Source organism: Columba livia, chromosome 4, assembly GCF_036013475.1.
Source record: "Columba livia isolate bColLiv1 breed racing homer chromosome 4, bColLiv1.pat.W.v2, whole genome shotgun sequence".
Taxonomy (NCBI): domain Eukaryota; kingdom Metazoa; phylum Chordata; class Aves; order Columbiformes; family Columbidae; genus Columba; species Columba livia.
Window position 1 is genome coordinate 52148102 of NC_088605.1, and position 18996 is coordinate 52167097.

Here is an 18996-nt window from a genome sequence, read left to right on the forward strand (position 1 = left end):
GGTCCTAAGGGATATCAAGACTATAGACAATAAGAGAGGATTGATGAGCTAACTGGAATTTTGGCTCCTGTGGCCATCTCAGTAGCAGGAGCATGCATGTGCCCCACACCCATTTATCTGGAGCTTGTCTTTGCTGCTTGGTGATACTGCTCTCAAAGTACTCAATTTCCTTTTTTCAAGCATGTTCCACAGCTCAGCTGTCAGGAATTTGATGCTGAAGATGCAGTTTACCTTAGTAGGAAAAATGGACAAATATTGTGATTGTAAATTTTAACCTGTGATATCTGACTTGAAAACAGGAAGACACCCCAGGGTCTGTAGTGGATTCAGCTGGGGAAGCCCGGGGCTTCATGGCTTGTGATCTTGAATAACTACTGTCACTTCTCTGGTGTTCTGTGCTCAGTCTCTAAAGTTGGAAGCTGGAATAACTTTTTTTTTTTTTTTTTCTTCAGTAGGGAAACATGGGTCTGAAAAGATTGTCAGATAACAGCAAATTCAATCTATGGACTTGCATACTGCACAAGTGGGGCGTAATTTAATCAAACTTCATGCCAAAGCTTGTTGGGTTTCTTGCTCCTCGCAGTTACACAGAGCTGCTTCCCCAGAGGTCCCCACACCTTTCCTAGCATCTTAATTAAGCTTCTAAACTAAATACATTGGTGGTTCTTTCACACCAGGTACCAGTGTAGAATTTGAGCTCAAACAGGTTTCACCTCTAGACAGTATGCATGGGGAGTAGCAATCTGCCTCTTCAGCTAGGTTTTTTTCTTCCTCTCCTATGACAGAACCCCACACTTCCAGGAATCTTTCATTGCACTTGATGTCGTGGGCTTTCAAAATGTTGTAACAGCAACTTATAAACTGTTACTTGTTCAAAGTCTGCAGATCTCAAATGCCCTGTTCTTCCTCAGTGAAGGTACTAGCTCAAACCCACAAAAAGCAATTAAAAAAATCAACCTTTTATCCTCCTGCTTTCTCCAATTATGTTTTTCATTTTTAGTTTGGTTCACTTACAGACATTATAAGCTTTCCTTTTATTTCCTTTCCTCTCAGAGACGATACTGGCAGCGGAGCTGTGGTGTCACTGCATCCAGACTGCCACAAGACTAATGTTTCCAAAGCACATGGCCAACATAGAAATCATTCCTAGGGGCCCACACTGCAACACTGTTGAAATCATGTCAGTAAAGTCTGCAGGCAAGAGAAGGTATGGCTTACAAACGCCAAGGAGTTGACAGCCTTTAAGCTTATAATCCTCAGCCTTTTCTTTGTCCTCCTCTGACCTCCTCAGGTAATAAAATTATAATAACTACAGTGAAATATTCCTTCAATTGCAGAGCAACACTGAAGAAAAGACAGCAAACAAGATCCCCAGGCCAAATGACTGAAGCGGATAATTAACAAAATTCTATACAGCTAACTGCCAGGATTAGCTAGTAACTGGATTTAGTCTACCAAAGGGCATATTTTCTCCACTATAAACACCAATGTGCATGCAGTCTTCAGCTATTTCTCTGAGAGCCATTTGAACAGTGTAGGCCTAGGAATGCAGAAGGACTAGAATGAGTTGATCTCCAGACAAGGCCAACAAAAACAAGGCCAACGTGACATATCTCTGTAACTTAGCACAAACAACCAAACAGATATGTGTCATACTTTTCAAACAAGTATATTGATCCAGGGTTCCTCAGGGTTGTGTTCAGCACCACATCGCCAGGGGCCGTGTTTAGGCTTTCTGGAGGAGAGCCTTGAAAGCAATACAATGTTGCTCAGCACTGGCCTGTGCAAACTGATCTGGCCAAGAGATAGGATGGTCAATAGAACAAGCTTCTCTTGTGTCCATGGGAGGGTGCATTTCCTCAGAGACAAATTAGACACAATAGCTATGTGGACAAAGTTATTCCAGAATAGTTTCAAGTGAGTTCCCACTAGTGCAAATTAAACAAGCGTTCAACTAAAAAGAAACAAAGAAGAAATATTTTTGTCTCCCACTAAAAGTGAATCTGGTTTTGTCTGGTTTTAAGGTTTGTAAATTAATCTCACTGTTTTGTGCCTGCTGTAATTCATTACAATATCTGTATTACAGTTCATACAAGAAATGGCATCAGTAAAGGAAACAGAGGCACCTCTGCAAACAAGCAAAAACTGCATAGGAATGCCGTTAGCCTTCAAGTGTCTCCAGGGTCAGAGTATTCATTATTTTATTCTAGCTCTTTCTATCCTTACTGCTCTCCATGTACAGGTTGTTAATCTGCAACAGGAAACTGCTGGGCTCAATAGGCTGTCACAACACTATCAGACTCTTATATTTTATGGCAAAATTTTACACTGTGTGCTTAACCACACAGAAATTTAAAGCAATTTCCTAACCTCTCGTGGTTTAACCCAAGCTAGCAATACAACCACGATAGCTGCTCACTCAATCCCTCCCCCCCAACAGGGGAGAGAATTGAAAGGGAAGGGAAAAATTTTGATTGAGATAAACACAGTTTAATAAAATAACAAAATACCGATACACTACTGGTAAATATATATATAAATTAGAAATAAAAGATGCTCAAGGCAATTCCTCACAAACTTGGTCCATGAGCAGCCAGTCCCAGGAAGCAACAGCCTGGTCCCGATCCCAAAGAGAAAAAAAAAAAAAAAAAAGGGCAGAAAGGCTCAGAGGCCTCTGCAAAACAGCAAAAGATCAAACGAAATGTTCCAAACCAAAACTCCTCCAGCTTGAGAGAGAAGGCATCTGGGAGTGGGCAAGAATGAGTATGTCCCAAAAAGAGAGACTAAAAGATGTCCCCTCACCCTCCTTAAATATGAAGCATGACACTAATGGGATGGAATACTCTTATTGGTCAGTCTGTATGTCAATCAAGTTCCACCCCATCCTGAAATATGACACCATTCATGTAGAGCCAGAATTTTTTACACGAAGGTAGCCACAGAGTTTGAATTCTGCACTTCTTGTCCCAGTGTAATTCTTTTTGTCCCTAATGACAAATTGATGTGGCCACTGCACTGAGCATTGCTGTGGGAACATGCCAGTAAGTGCATAGTACGAGGGTGAGATCACATTCAGAACAGACCAGCAGACACATGATTTGTTGCGGCAATGAGGAATGATGCATACCAGGACGCAGACAAGGATACACACACAGGCAGAGATCTTGTTCAGGAAGGAGCGCAGAGCCAGGCAGAGCAGAGAGCTAAGCCAGGCTGAGACCCTTTTTATTAGCCATTGACAATTTACAGGATTTATAGATATGGGCCTGGACTACATAAGATGTTTTTCCAATAATTGTTATTAAAAACACACCACACTCATGTTATGTTTGTTTCAGTTACACTCCCACTCATTCACAGAACAGTCTCAAGGACATTCACACATCCCATGCACTTGGGTCACCCAGCCTGAGATTTGGTCATCCAACCATTCTCATGAGTCTGGGCTATCACTCTTTACAATTATGAGAAACATACTTCAGCACAATCTGTCCATGGCCCTTTATATTTTGCTATGATCTAATTATGTTAGTACTATTTCTTTGACCGTCCAGATGATCATGTTAGTATTGATCCTCCTTTATCAACCACGTGGCTGGAACTGCACATCTTACTTAACCACAATTTATAAAGCTGCATTTAGGATGCCACATCCTTATCGGTGTTGCACTCTGTGCCATCTTTGTATACCTTGAGGCTTTAATAAGATGAGCTGCTTCATGATTCTTTCTAAGTGAATTATGGGAGCAATCGTTCTGTGAAAAACAGGAGTAAGTGGTCACTGGAAGACTTGTGCATTCAAAAGGTTTAGTGTGGTTGCTGCAAAGGTTGTGACTTATCCATGAGGGAATCAGATCAGAATTTGGAAATGGACCTAATTAATGAGAATGAAAGCACCAATAATTCTGCATGAAAAGCCCTTGTACAAATCTTCAGATCAAAACCCCAAGTAAGTTAATTATAGCCTCTTACCTCCTTCAACAGTTTCCACGTGTGACCTTTAATTCCCAGCTACATGTTACTTTCTAGTTCAGCTAACAGAGGTTACAAATAGTTTCTTACAACAGCTGAACAAGAAGATGAAAGAGGAAAAATGATCCAAAGGGGAAAACAGCTGGACAAGTCCAGACTAAAAGGAAAAGAAAGAAGGATGAAGAAAAAAAGGAGATCTGGAATATAATGAAATAGTAAAGAATCCTTAAAGGGTGTGGAATCTTCTTGCTCCCATTTGCAACAGCCTGAGTCATTACAGCATTAGTTTTGGCACTCTAAATTATTACCCTTGTGATCCTATGTCAGATGGAAATGTCCTTTTCTGATGCCTGATGTAGGAAATAATGTGGGAAGTACTGATTCACTGCAAGGAAAAAAGAATATTCACAAATATTCACCTGTGAGGCTGGTGGCACACTAAATAAAAATATTATTAAATAAAAATGGTGAATACACATATTAATTCTTCATTCATATATAAAGAGTCAAAATAAAAAAAAAAAAGAAATGCAATTTCTTTTAAAATCTATTTTGATATTTTGAATACTAGCACTTGGGGCTTGAAAGGGCCTCTTCTGTCCAGTTCTTCATTCTAAGCCACAAGGGTGCAAAGGTCCATTGGTCAGCAAGACAGGACTTCTTGGTAATAACAATATATTTATTAGACTTACTGGTAATGATAATACCTTTAGTAGACCAACTATTTATGTAGGAGAAATAAGTATACGGACCACAAAGCTTTCATCACGCCACTTACATATTTCCTTATAAAGTGAAAATACTCAGGTTATTTAGCTGTTCAGTAGAGTTTCATATTTTTTTGGCAGAAAACTCAGCAGGCACTTTAAGAACTACACTCTCAAAGCACAACTTAGGAGCCTTCTACAGTGAGGAACTGAGTCTCTGCTCTACAGGAGGTAAAGATCTATTATCACCCCTGGCTTAAAAATGGAGAAATTGAAGTCCAGGATATTTAAATTCCATCTATAATTAAATCCAAATAAAAGTTCCAAAGCATCCAGTTTGTAGAGAAAGGAAAACAGAATTATGTTAATAAAGTTTTTTAAAACTACAATAAAAGCAAACAAATTTTATTCAGTACATTTATCTGGATCTAAAGATTGCTTATAAAGGCCCTATTTATTCCTTGTCAAACTCTTTTCATGTAACATACCAGTTTTTTGTAATTTTTACTTGCACTTTCATTTTGACTAACTTTTGCTTTACAGGAACAGTGTACTCCTCATCATAAGGATATTCAACCAGATTTTTACTGCTACACAATCATATAAAATAGAACATTTCTCTTTCTACACTTAAACTAGAACATTTCAAGATATTTCTTTGTGAGTTTACGCCTATGCCCTCCTCTCCAAGAGACAAGACCCAAAAGTAACACTTTCAGAGATTCATTTAAACATTTTTCTTTCTGTAATTCTCCTCCTTAACCTAGACAGCTGCCAGCATACAGGCTCTCTAAATGTGACATACCCAAATCCCTTATACCCTGGATACCAGTTTATCAATACCCATCACCATATAGAAGTGTCTTCTAAAAAGAAGAGTCCTCAGATATTAATTCAGCAACCAAATGCAAATTTGCCTGTCTTTCCTCAACCCCAGCCCACCACAGTCTTTGTAGCTTTTCCCAGGTGGTTTTCAGCCCTTTACAGCCCTGCTCCTAAAGTTCAATCAGCTGATCACCTCAGGCATAAATGCCAGCATTCCACGGTTTGCTCAGAATGAAAGACGTCTTCAGACCCCAGAAGCAAAACTTGGATAGGAACAATCTGTCCTTGCCTGAAGGAAAAACCATAGAACATAAAGTCAGCAACGCAAAGGTAGAGAATTTCAACTCTGTATTGGACAGAAACTTAGTGCCGTAAAAACAACAAAACAAAAACAAACCAGATATGAAGCGATGGGAACTTGGCACCAGTGGCACGTTACTGCTGCCATGTTTCTAATTCCCTGCAAAGGAGGATGGTGATATTGTGAAGATATATGGGAATAGCAACTGTAATGCACAAATGACAGCTATTTTGGAGTCTACATCATTATCAGGATGACTTGGAACAGTACATGTGTTTTCAATAAAGAAAATGCTACAAGCTTAGGAGTCTCATATAGATAATGTTAGCGATAACAACGGCTTTTCTGAATTTTTAAGATGAAAACCACACTGAAAATTGTGACCTGACCTCATAAAATTTCCAGGGTTTTTTAGTTACGTGAATGAACTAGAGATAAGCTACTTTCTGGGATTGTCTACAAATGAGTGTTTTACCAAAAATTTTAGTCATTTAGTGAGTAGATCTCTCAAAACCAAAGACAGCTGAAGAACAGCTTGGCAAGTGAAAAGAATGAAGATAATAGTTAACTATTATGGGTTTTCTGGGAACTTCAATGTAGATTTACTTTCTTTTAAACTCATAACGACATCTTTTGTTGTCTTCACTAGCAGTGCTAATACTGAAGTAAAAGTAACATAGAATGGCGGTTTTATGTTTTGCTGAAGCATGTTATCAGATTCTTTTTTTTTAACACAACAAGCTTTACTGTAAGATCCATGGCAAGATCCTTTTATCAGATATAATTTGTAATGTGTAGTTAAACTACATGCTAGAAGTCTTGACAATGTTCATAATTCTTAATGATTATTTCAGAATAACCTAAAAGATAATATAAATGTCATTAAGATATGTCAGTCAAGCTTAAAAGAAGCTTCCCAAGGCAAAAAGTTGTGTTCCCTTCTGTTGTACTCATAGGAAAGAGGTCAAGTACCAACTCACCAACTAGATATCTGATTTTCATTTGTGCATAGTTATATAATCAGTTACAGTAACCACAAAAAGTCATAGCAGAACAAACATAGCTGCCTATTACAAATTTGTCTGGGAAACATTCTAGTTTCAGTAGAATTTGCTTAAATTTACAGCACATTTTACATTCCTTATAATTCAAATAGACTACTTGGTTTGTTTGTCTAAAAATGAAAAACAACAAAAAAGTCAAATATATTACAGAATTTGGAGCTTGTTACCATTTAGAAATACCTGTTACTATTAATAATAGCAGTAGTCTTTACTATCTACCAATGATTTTGTAATAACACAAACTGTTGTGCCATTTAAAATCACATAAAAATAACTTCCTTGTTTCTCCACAAAAACATGCATTTAAACAATCCAAGAATATTTGTGAAAGGCATTATAAATTTATATTGCTGTGGTTAATGATTCCTATTTTATTTACATTTTTGAAAAAATACCAGAACCTTTGCTTCAAATTCAATCCCACACCAAATGCTATAATTTTCCTTTTTCAGATAAAAAGGTACTTTCTGTTGTTTCTACTGTAAGGTTCTTCAGAGTGCAATACTAGGACAGGGTAAAAAGAAAAGGAAAACCTTAATTAATTTTAGTTGTGATAGAAAAAGATGGCTATAGCTGAGAAAAAAAACATGCTCAATATTTAGGACCTCTGTAGAAATACAATGCACTGTTACTGAATGACACAATCTACCTAACTTGCATTAGTGCTTCCAATGCTGTACTCACTTAAAAAGACATTTCAGGGTCAGACCATGACAGAAAATGTTAGTTAATAAAAAATGCATCTATCCATAAACTTCAGCACTCTGAGAGCACTGATTTACTGTCTTGATAGCTGTAGAAAGGGATGCCAAAATAACTAAGATTAAAAACTCTCATTAAAAGAGAATTGGCTGGGTATTTATTTCTTCAGTTTGTGCCTTAAAACTGTGTATCTGAGCCTGTCTTTTGATGTCTATATTTATCTTCAAAAGCATAAATATGAATTTCCATCTTCAACCTAGTTCTCTTCCATCTCCTACAGAAAAAATTAATATGTGCTTTCTATTGCAGCTGACAGCTATGTTGAAGGGAATTTGTTCTCCCGTTTGACACTGTTTCCCTGACACCATCATCCAGGAGCAGTTCCTAAGGGAAAATAAGCTATTAAAACAAGTGATGTGACCGGAGGCTCTTATTTTATGTCTGACAATAATGACTACATAGCAGTAGATGTAGCTAAGGCCATCACTAATGCTTTTCATGACATTCAAACTGAACTTTGGCTTCCCAAGTAGTGCATTTCCAAAGATGGCAGCAGTTGGGCAAGGCAAGACTAACGTGTGGGCTGCCTGCCTCCAGGTGGCTACCTTCCCATGGGGCAGCCACAACCAGAGAGGGCAAGCACTCACTTTTCTAATTATCCTAATACACTCACACACTTTATATATGAGAACAACAAGAAGGTACAGTCCAGATTACTGATGCTGATGATGCGCACTTCGATAGAGTCACGGCACATAGTAACTTGCACACACACAGACACAAATCAGAAGTTGTGATGTTGGTTCAAGGTGCAAAAAAATGCATCTGTTAAATACATCAGTAACGCATTTTTTTCTTTACTCTCTCTTCTGGCTTCAGCAATAACTGTGACTCTCACTTCTGTTCACATTCCACAAATTCCCAGTATTCTGCTGTTAGGGTCCTGGTTACATACAGCATTTGTTGTTGCAGAAGGCAGACCCTGCAGCAGGTGCTGAAAGTATCAGATCATGGGATCTCAAGCAGGGTTTCTTCAAATACAGTAATATGTTCATCCTGAATACTATGTTCATCCCGAATGCTGGTGTCCTTCAAAAACAGAGAGTGAGGGTGGGGTGAGGATAGGACTGCTAGAAAGTAAAATAAGACAGCAAATACATTTCCTTAAAGCACAAAGCTTCCTAATGGTGACATTCTGTTTTCTTAAACAATGTTTTTCTTGTTTTTTTTTTCCTCAACTAGGACTCCAAAACAGGAGGCGATTCACCTTTCCTGTCAACCTCTTAGTCTTATACAAACGTACACCACCTTCCAGCAGCTGGGAAATAAAAACAGAGAAGAAAAAAGGGGAGAAGTGAACAGAAAGACATAATATTTTCCCAGGATATAGAAAGAAACTACTTACAAAATTGTTTGTAAAGCAATATTTCCTGATACAGGTTTTCACAAGATGAGAGAACAGTGATATGGCTACAACCATGTTTGACTTCCTCTTCACACACAAATAATTGTTGAGATAATTTTAAGTTGATGAGATTGTTAATGCCCTAGACAGTATTTTAAATAGTCCACTAGCATGTGCACATAAAGCTCCATTTCTTCACAGCTGTCAATGTCTAACTCTGCTTTAACTCTTATGCAAAGCAAATTGCACATTTTCCGTTTTATCCTTTGTAGCAATTTCATCAGTGCATTTTTGTGGATCATATGGATACTGTTATTTATTATTGTAGCATTTTCGTAACATTTTCTATATAATGTCTTCAGCTGATCTTTAGCAATAGTAAGGTGGTCATTTTTGTAGGCTATGCTCTGCGAACTATTAATAATAAATATTATTGTAGCAGTGGTAGTCTTTCAAATTTATTTTTTCAGGAATGAGATGAAAATGGAGCATATTAGTTTGGTGTGAATTACAGACGCTGGTAGCATTTTTAAATATGTGCAAGACTATATATAGCTTCAAGGTCAAAGCTGAGGAGTGGATAATCTTTTTCATCTCAGACAAAAAGCAACTTTTGACAGAATTAACTTTTCTGTGATACAAATGTTTAGGACTACTGATATTTTTTCACTTCTCCATTGTGTTTTCTGTTATCTTAATCAGATTTTTTTTTAATACCTTGCCTATTCTTTGTGATATATATATACACCTCCTTCAAGTATCCTACTGTCTTTTTTAGGATTATTTACAATTGCTCTGCCCACTACCACATAAAGTGCCACCATTTTGCTTCAGGTTTTGTGTTCCCAGGCAATGTCTAATAACTGAAAGAAGTTAAAATGATCAAGACAATTAAATTAAACAGTATTCCCTGAAAATAAAACAAACAGTTTCAGAACAAATATGAGGCCTTGGTACTTATCCAGAGTCAGCATCAAGTGGCCTGCAGGTAAAGAAGGATGTGTCATTATCCTTCTGGCTTTGTAATCATTAAAACCTTTTTGCTTTATATGAAAGCTCAAATATCATCTATATATATGCATTGGCTTAGTATCTTAATGTTAGTGAGTTAAGATCAGTATAAAAATGAGAAACTCACATTAAATTTCTGAATATTAATAATTCAATTTGGAATGCTAAGTAGTCTAAGCAAAGCACTAGTTAATGCTATACAGCTAAAAACTTGAATGAGACTTTTAATCTATCTGTATTTGAACATCTCTGCTTCTATGGAAACATAGATATGACAGGTCTTAAAAAAAAAAATAGAAGACATTCCAAAAATGGCTAGTTTTTATATACATGAGCTTAAATATTCAATTTACATTCATAATCTTCAGTTCTTTAGAAGCTGGATAGGATAGATAAGCATTGAAGATTTTTGTTCTATCTTAAAGACCCACTATCTGTTCAGGACTGTAAAATTTCATGGTACTTCCTATACCCTCACATTCATTTTTCTCCAAACAGGACAGTAACAAGAATCATGGGAGTAAGCACCAGTGTGTGTCAATGAATCTTTATAAGTGTACATTTTAAAAAAAGCTTTATAATGAATGCAGTACATACATGCTAGACAGTGATCTGATGAAAAAAAAAATTGCCAGTGCCATAGCAGAAACAGCAGCCTCAGTAATCTGTTGCATCTTTTTCAAGCTTTCACCAGCTTCACAAAGGAATTTGCCAACTGTCAGTGGACTCAGTATTGCAGTTAAGGTTGACATTATTTTGGCACGCTTCATATATAGAATTTCAGATCTGCTGTTTTCTTCTTCCTCTCTGCACAGAGGAATTTTTTTCCACAGTTTTTAGTGATAAATCTGCCATTTAGTGATAAATCTGCCAAAACAGAAAGCATTAATATGCAAGTTGCAAGGAGTCCACGAGGCTTCCCCTGGGAAAACACGAGGGTGCAACTAAGAACTACGACTCAATGTTTGTGTGTGTAGCTCTGACTCGGTGTCGGGAGCGGGAACACGTTGTCGGTGGTGGGAACAGAAGTTCACACAAATCTAGGGATGCAGACGAAAACCGCTTTTTGCATCATTTGCAGAGGTTCCCACCACAATCCGCCGAAACACTTGAAGGGTGGCACGAGATGGAAAGGGGATATGCTCCTCGCGCTTTCAGCACACAAACCCGCAGGGTCTGCCAGCCCCGGGCCATCACACGGTGACGGCCTGCCCACAGGTGCGCCTTACCTGGAGACGCTGTCACCGCCCACCCTTTCACTTTTACGGGTGGTGTACACGCCTCGCGTTCCAAGCCCACCATCCCTTCCACGAAAACCGGCGCCGCCGCCCCGCCCTCAGCAACACTCCGACGCGGCCCCAGGCCCGCTACTTGCCCTGGCTCCTCCCTTTCCTCGTTGGTTGAGGCGGTGCTTCCGTCGAGACAGGCATGGCGGCGGCCGCAGTCTTCTTTTCTTCCTCCGCGCTGCGCCCGGGCTTGGCGCCGCTGAGGAGATGGCGAGCCCTCTCGCTCCTGGCGCCCTGGGTGGACTACAGCGCCAGCAGCTCCCCTCGTAGCGCCTCCAGGTATGCCGCACTGCTCGGGGCGTCTTCATACTCCCTCCTTCTTTTTCCTCTTTCTCCTTCCGATGTGGCGAGAAGCATTCAGGGGAACGGCGGGCTGGGCAGCCGCCGCTGTGCGCGCCGCGGCCGTTTAACGGTCGCCTTGGCAGCCCGCGAGCGCGCGGCGGGCTGAGTGGGCACCAGCCGTTGCGGGGGAGGGGAGCTGGGGTGCTTGTTCCTGATACCTCGAAGAGCAACTCAGTTGATTTATGTAGAATTTCTATATATATATTTTTGTTTCCTAGCATTATTTGTGATGATGGGTTGTAGGTGAGTATTTTGATCTTTGCGAAATAATGTTATTGTCTGTAAGGAAGACTTGTGATGGCGGGAGCCCATCGCGTCTCGCTGTCCTCAGCAATGCAGGTGGTGTGATACTGTGGTGCTGCTTTGTGTTTGAAAAACTAAACAAAAAATTAAAATTAAGAATTAAAGTAATTTTAAGAAATTAAGAGCACATAGTCATTCTGTATCTCATATAGTGCTGCAGTGTGAAGGGGTCTGCTGAAAAGCTGGATCCCTGGGGTGAGCAGGACACGCTTGAACACAGCAAGGACTGGTCTCCTGGCTTTGTTACCCCCTGCGTTTCATTTGATGTACTGGCTTGATTGAATCTCTCGCCTTGGTGGTGTGACATAGCCGCCACAAGTGCTTGTCTGGATGTGGAAGGGAAGGGAAGGGAAGGTTTCAGCTGAGCTGTTGCTGGTTGGAGCTTTGATTTTTTACTGGAGTTTTGTGTTAAATACTGACCTGAAGGTTGGCTGAGTTCATCAGGTCACAAGTAGCTTATAGTGAAAGCTTTGCAGCTGCTTAATATTTTCAAACATGAAGAGTATAGTGAGCAGTACTGTGACAATTGAAGTAAATGCCTGACCTCCTAGGTATTCTGTATATCCTGTACGATAGAGAATTAGATTCTGCTGGTTTGGGCACAAATAACTGTATTTCTGGAAAAGTGCATGCCTACTTCTGTTTTTTGCTGCTGGTAACTGTTTTTGCCAGTTCTGCTGAAAGCAGATGCTTCCATGGTGGTGATTTTACAGTTTTTCATGTTGTAGGTATAGGACTGAGAAAATACCTTTGTGATGCCCCATAGGATTTTTGATTTTTAGTGTAAGGTTGAGCTAAAATAGCAGCAAACTTCATTGTTTCTGTAATGTCCTAGATGCACTAACAAGAAGGATTTGGTGTGTGAATTGTTCTGTTGCTAACTCACACAAGGTTCAGAACAAAAGCATCCATGAGTGGGTAGAATAATAGTGGGACAGGATGGCATAATAACACTTATTAAATCTGTCATAACGTCTGGTCAAGCCTTCATGTGAATGAAATTTAAAATAATAATTTACTCCGTAATTTCAGTGTCTTGGACAGCTTGCTGCAGCATAGCTTTTCTGTACAACTGATGTTTTACTTTTTTGTGTAGTTCTTGGTTAATTTTTCCATTGAAGGACTTAAACTGTCTAGATTCTAAACCCAAAAAGCATCAACATATTACAATATTTGCTTTTCTCATATTTGACATTTGTGCAAACTTTTCTTTTCCTGAGAAGCCTTGTAAATAATATTTTGAAGAGCCTGAGGGAAATGTCAAGGTATTAGTATTTTTTCCTTAGCTATATATTTAAAGCTTGGGTGAGTTTGGTTTTGTTGTTTGCTTGTTTTTTTTTTTCCTACGAGAGTTAACTTCATAACTGTGCAGTTTTGCTGAGACAGAGTTCTGAAGGTACGAATAACAGATGTGATAGTATTAACTGAACTGTAGTGAAGTATTCTTGATATTTATTTTACATATGAAAATACTAGCTGATTCATAGAAGACAAATTACAGTTGAATTCAGGAAATCACAGGTGACCTCTGTTTTGCTTAAAAAACCTCTTTGTTCAGGAGGTTGCTAGAATCGGAAGGCGAGCTGATTTTAAGTATGTATTGGCAGCAGGTGTGTATGTGTAGGCTGCTGCTTCATCCTTCCCTGATAAGCTCTCAGCACTTCATGCTTCACATTTGGAAGAAGAAGCTTGAAACTTTAGTGGTTGTGAAGTTAATCCAGAGACTTCAAAAATGTGTGTTGAGTAGGTGGTGACTGTGTAGCAGAAAGTAGGTTCTTAAGGAAATGCCCTTGAGAAAAATGAAATACTATATAAATCAGATATGCTACATAAAAAGTCATGTCAGTGCAGCTGTTTCTTTAGAGGAGGGTGATTTCTGGAGTCATGAGGAATAGAGAATAATCTTCAAAGAAGGAGAACTAGAAACTTCTCTGTTTGGAATGGTAACTGACAATGCATTGTTACTTGATTGGTTTTCTTTTTAATATTTGCATCTAAACCCAGGATGTTTTTGTTTGCTTGCTTTTAGCCATTGGCATTTTAACAAGTTTCTTTCAGTAGTTTGGTAGGTACTAGTAAGAAGGCTCTGGTGGTGTTTTGGGTCCAGTTAAAATGTGTGGAAAGTTGCTGGTTTCTTCCAGAAGTGCTGGCAACAGTTTACAAATATGATCTTACTTAAGCAAAGGGATGAACTATGTTGTGGGTAGGATGATGCTTCTGGCAGTTTGTCCTTCTTGGATTTTTTTTTTCCTGTCTACAAGACCAGCAGATGAAACAAGTTCTTTCCAAACTCAACACTGTGCATTTCTTCCATATGCCATTAGGGTGATATTTAAAAATCCTTAATGTTCTGCTATCCATGGGTCAATAAGGTTTAAACATAGTATGGTGTCTGCTGGATTTTAGATATTTTCCCTGTGTATTTAATTGTTAACATTTTTCATGTTTGAGTATGCTGATAAACAGACCAATATGCATTTTATGACAAAGCATTCATCACAAGTTATTTTACTCCAGTTGTGTAGTTTCTTGTCATAGAGAGAATGCAGAACTGGTTTAAGACCAGAGAGCATGATGGGTTTTTCCTGTATGCTGTTCCAGGTGCAGACTCATTCTTCCCCTTAAAGACTTAAAGCACTTTGAAAATCAGTCCAGTGTTGACATAAAACCAGAATTATTTATAGTTTTTGCAAATTATTTTGAACTACTTTCATCAGGACAAACTAACTCAACGTATTTTAAATATTAATGTTAAATGTGTTAGTGTACACGTGCACATAAAACTTCAAGTATATGTATTCACAGAGGGTGCTGAAATGTTTTTTTCATTCTGGATGTTTGGAGTGGTAAAGCAAAGAGAAGATTACTGCTGAAGGATGTTGAGCCTTTATTCTCCTAATACTGCATCAAACATTTTTTAATCTACTATGTCTTTTTCTTTTTTCTTCTTCTTTCTTTCTCCTTTTCAGGGAGGTTTGTCTTTGGAACTGAACGCACACTCCTATTACATAACAGATAAATAATGCTTCCACAATATACTGAGTTTGTACCCTTGTCTTCGAATTCCACATTAGAACTAAGAGTGATGAAGAGAAATAAAAAATGCTGCTGTCTTAATAGAAAATAGCAGTAAAATAAGGTCACATACTTCACTTATTTTCTGTGTCAAGCAAAGTTGAAGTAATGAAATATTAGGAGTAAGATTGAAGTAAACAATTCTGGTGATAAAATTTCATTTATTAAAAACTTTCATAAGAAAGACAGTATGTTGTCTCGCTTTAATGATGACCAGCTGAAATAAGTTGTCATCAACACTGAAAGCATTTTAGGACATTTCTAGTGTTCACTTGTACCAGATATTGAAGTGTTGAGGTTTCAATTTGTGTAACTGAAATGTAGATGGTTAAGTGTGAACACTAAGTATTTGTGTTTGTGCATTTTTTTTTTTTTTTTAAGTTTAATAAATGTGGCAGAATGCAAACCCCCCTCTCTCGCCCTCCCTCCTTCAGTATGGAAGGAGTAGGCACATCTCCCTCTCTCTCTGCTACTTGAAGATAACAGCTTCTGTTGTTTGGCCCTAGAGCACCCTGGCCCGGGCCATTAGGAGAAGGGAGTGTCCAGGCGCCACTGAGCCGCTGGGCACCTGTGGCCAGTGTGGGGGATGTTTGGAGGCTTCAGGGGAACCCACAGCCAGTGTGGGGGTGCAGAGAAGCTTCTAGAATGCCTACAGTCAGATCTGATCAGCCAATATAAAAACGGGATTCTCATCGAGACTCCGCCCATTGTCGCGGGTCTCTCGGAGCATGAGCAAGATGCTGCCGCCGAGACCCCCCCCCCCCCCCCCCCCCCCGGGATGGAGACTCCACTTGCCTTGCCGCCACGGGTGTGAGTAAAACTTCTCGCAGGGTTGCGAGTATATTTATACTTTTCATGCACATATGCATGTGTAACTTTCTGTGCTCAATATGGGCACGTGTAAAATTAATCCTCGCATAATCGCGGGTGTATTTTCCTTCCGTGCACATTTGCATGCATAACTTTCCGTGCTCAATACGAGCATGTGTATAAATTATTTCCTCACACAATCGTGAGTGTATTTTCCTCCCGTGCTTCCACATAAGCGTGTGTAATATTCCATGCACATTTACACGTGTAAGTAAATTAACCCTCGCAGAATTGCGAGTGTACACTTCCCATACTCACTATGAGTACATGTATCTCTTTAAAAATAATCCCACACCGTGTTTAGGCAAGTGTGTACTTCTCCGGGATTCAGGAACAGCTCCAGAATTGTTTTGGGTGAAGCCATGTGCATGCACTCTGCCGACTGCCTGTTGTATTAGTTGCTGCCCCTTAATAATTTTCCTCAACTGATATCTGAACCTGTATTTAAGTCACTTTTGGAGTGCTAAAACCCTGCTTCTCACTGGTTTAATAAAAGTTGTTTTGGACCCTGTTGTCCCTTAAACTGACCTCGGGGTGCCTCTGTGACAATAAAGTAGACCAGCAAAGTGGTAATGCACTAATATCTCCAAATTGTGGAATACCTAACCATGTAGAACAAAAGAATCTTGATATTCTAAGTAACATAATGTTTGTTTTACCCTTGGTGTTGGCCTTGTAAGAATTTAGGTGCCAGCTGAGTTAGAACAGAACTATTACACTTTGCTTAGATAATAAAGTGGTCTTCAAGGAAGACGAAAAAGAGAATACATATGCTATATGTGAAGGTGGCGTAAGCTTTCAAATCTATTTGAAAACTTGTGCTAGGAAATATAAGAGAGATAGTGAACACTTAAATGGTGGTTCTTGTACTAGCAATATTAACAGCCTGGTTGCTGTGATGGCATTTTTCAATGCAGTTAACCTAGTGGATGTGTAGAGTGCTTTTGATAGCATGGGACTTTTGACTACTGGAACACTTGGTTTCTAACCCATTATAAAATTATTAGCTGTGTTCCAAAAAAGATTTGCATTACTGACATTGTACTGATATTGGTAAACTATGGGTGATTGAGCCCATGTGGCTCAACACAGGTGTATGATCATCAGCTATAAGCTTTCTTGCCTTAAAGAAGTAGTAAAATTTAGAGAATGATTAGCAGAAAAAGTGTCCTTAAAGGAAAGAGCAATACATTTGTAACTTAATAGGTTCTTTATCTGTAACTCTATAAGATACAAAGCTGACCTTTCACACTCTATTTTACCAAAATTCGATAATTTTCAGTTGCTCTGTCATTTGTCGCTGGTCTCCAAAGCAAAGGCTGAAAGTTTTATCAAAATGTTGGGTTTTGTTTTGTTTTGTTTTTTTCTCTGTACATTCTCTTAACTGAGATTCTCCTTGAGTTCTGGAATCTCTTCCATAAATGTTTACTGTAAATGTGGATGTTATTTATGATGTCACTTCCCAGCACCTTTAAGTTATGACTAAGGAAACAGCACTACTCTGCATTGATTCCTTAACTTCCACGAAGTATCGATTTAGCTGTTGGAATGCCAAAAGAGAATAACTCATTTAAAATAGGGTGATCCCATGACTTCTTACTAAGGTATAATTTTTCTTATTTTCTTCTACATATGTGAGCTAACCTGGAATCATTTTAATCTTCTACATTTGAGCAGGCCCAGAGTATTAATTTTTCAGAGTAGCCTTAACTGGAAACAATTCTGTTTTCAGCCAAGCTTTTTGTCGTTTACAAATAACATTCACTTAGGCTTGTAGAACTTACTGTATGTTGTCTTCAGAAAGTTCAAAGTGTTGAAGAGCCTTTCCTGGCTATGATGTATTACATGCATTTTGTCCTAGCTTCTAACCTGTGTGAGGGTTTTCTTATTCTGTGTTTCGGGGTGTGGGTGGGCGTGTAATATGTGCTTTTGCACATATACATTGCACATAAATGTATCAGCAGGGTATGTTTGTTTTTCTTCTTTTAATAGTAGGCACTGTAATTTTTTTTTGAGTTGCAGTGACATGAACAAGGTGTCATTATAACTCACCTGGAGTTCTTCCTAAACTGTGTTAGTTAGAAATGGTAGCCATGTTGAATTAATTTATTTAATTCAAAGCAGGTGTTACAATCTCTGTGTATACATGTAAAGCTTATTTTACTGAAGGAAGTGAAGGGTGTTTGCAGAGGAGAAACCCTCTCATAGTCAGGCTTCCTATCTAGTAAGAAAGATCAAGTAGTCAGTCAACAGTCTTTGGTTAGGAGCTGATATACCACGAGTGTGGTTTTTTTTTTTTTTTTTTTTATGGTGTGGCACAGTTGTGCTCATTAGAAGAGGGGTGAACTTGTCTAGTAGGAACTTCAGCTTTGTGTCTGTCTTGGTAGTTCTGCTTCTAGGGAGTTGGTATTATTTTACTTCATTTTTACAGTTACAATAATATTTACTTTCTTGTTATAATATAAAAAAAATTTGCCAAGGAACACTGTTAACTGTGTTTATGTATCATTATGTTTAGACTTTTGGAGTTTCTTTCAGAAGATGAGAGGTTCAATTAGTGAAGGACATAATGTAGAATCTAGCTTAAAAGCTTAAACCATGGTAAAATAGATCCCATGGATATGGATAAGGTGATAAGCATCTACACTTACAGTGAGCAGACAGGCAGGGAGATGGAGAAGTCTCCAGAGACTAGGAAAACAACTGGACTAAGACAAAGCTGTCACTTGGGAGATCTGAATGAAATAGTTCTTATAGAAGTGCTGTTCAGTGGAGAGGCACTTGATCTTTGAGCAGTTAGCTGCTGAGGTGAGCATAGGAAGTTCATAAAGGAAATTCTTAAAGCCATTAGCCATCTTCATTTTATTGTCACCAAAGTGTCATTTGAGGGGCAGGACTTGTAATCTTAAGTAAGTTGACTTCCATTCCATGGTGCTGTTCGAGAACTGTTAAGGTCTACCTTGTATGCCATTTGAAGTAAAATTTATTTTAAAAAACATTTTGTGGATTGTTGTCTCACTGCTTGCAAGTTATTGATTTATTTGAAGAGACTGAGCAGTGGTAGAAGTTAGAAAGTTGCATACAATTGTTTCTCAAACAGAAAATTGTTTTTTTGCTATCTTGCTGTTCCTGA

General features: G+C 38.6%; 1 protein-coding gene and 1 long non-coding RNA gene across 15 annotated transcripts in view; one reads left to right on the forward strand and one right to left on the reverse strand.

Annotated features, from left to right (window-relative positions):
• Positions 1 to 3162: 3162 nt before the first annotated feature.
• On the reverse strand, positions 3163 to 11596 carry LOC110359908 (uncharacterized). Of its 3 annotated transcripts, none has more exons than XR_010472341.1 (3): positions 11363 to 11596; positions 10585 to 10854; positions 3163 to 8660 (listed from the first exon to the last, which is right to left on the reverse strand). It is a non-coding gene; the product is annotated as an uncharacterized LOC110359908 (long non-coding RNA). The 3 variants fall into 3 exon arrangements; XR_002415426.2 differs by lacking the exon at positions 11363 to 11596 and adding an exon at positions 11217 to 11356; XR_002415428.2 differs by lacking the exon at positions 10585 to 10854 and having other exon boundaries at positions 11217 to 11368.
• The window catches only part of LOC102090092 (epigen), a 79196-nt gene continuing 71610 nt past the window's right edge, over positions 11411 to 18996 (forward strand). For all 12 annotated transcript variants that reach the window (XR_002415401.2, XR_010472336.1, XR_010472334.1 and 9 more), the window contains exon 1: positions 11411 to 11552. Coding sequence is in view for 7 of the 12 variants with exons in the window: in XM_021289836.2 (XP_021145511.1) it covers positions 11416 to 11552 (137 nt within the window). In the remaining 5 variants the exon portion in view is untranslated. The remainder of the gene's footprint in view (positions 11553 to 18996) is intronic.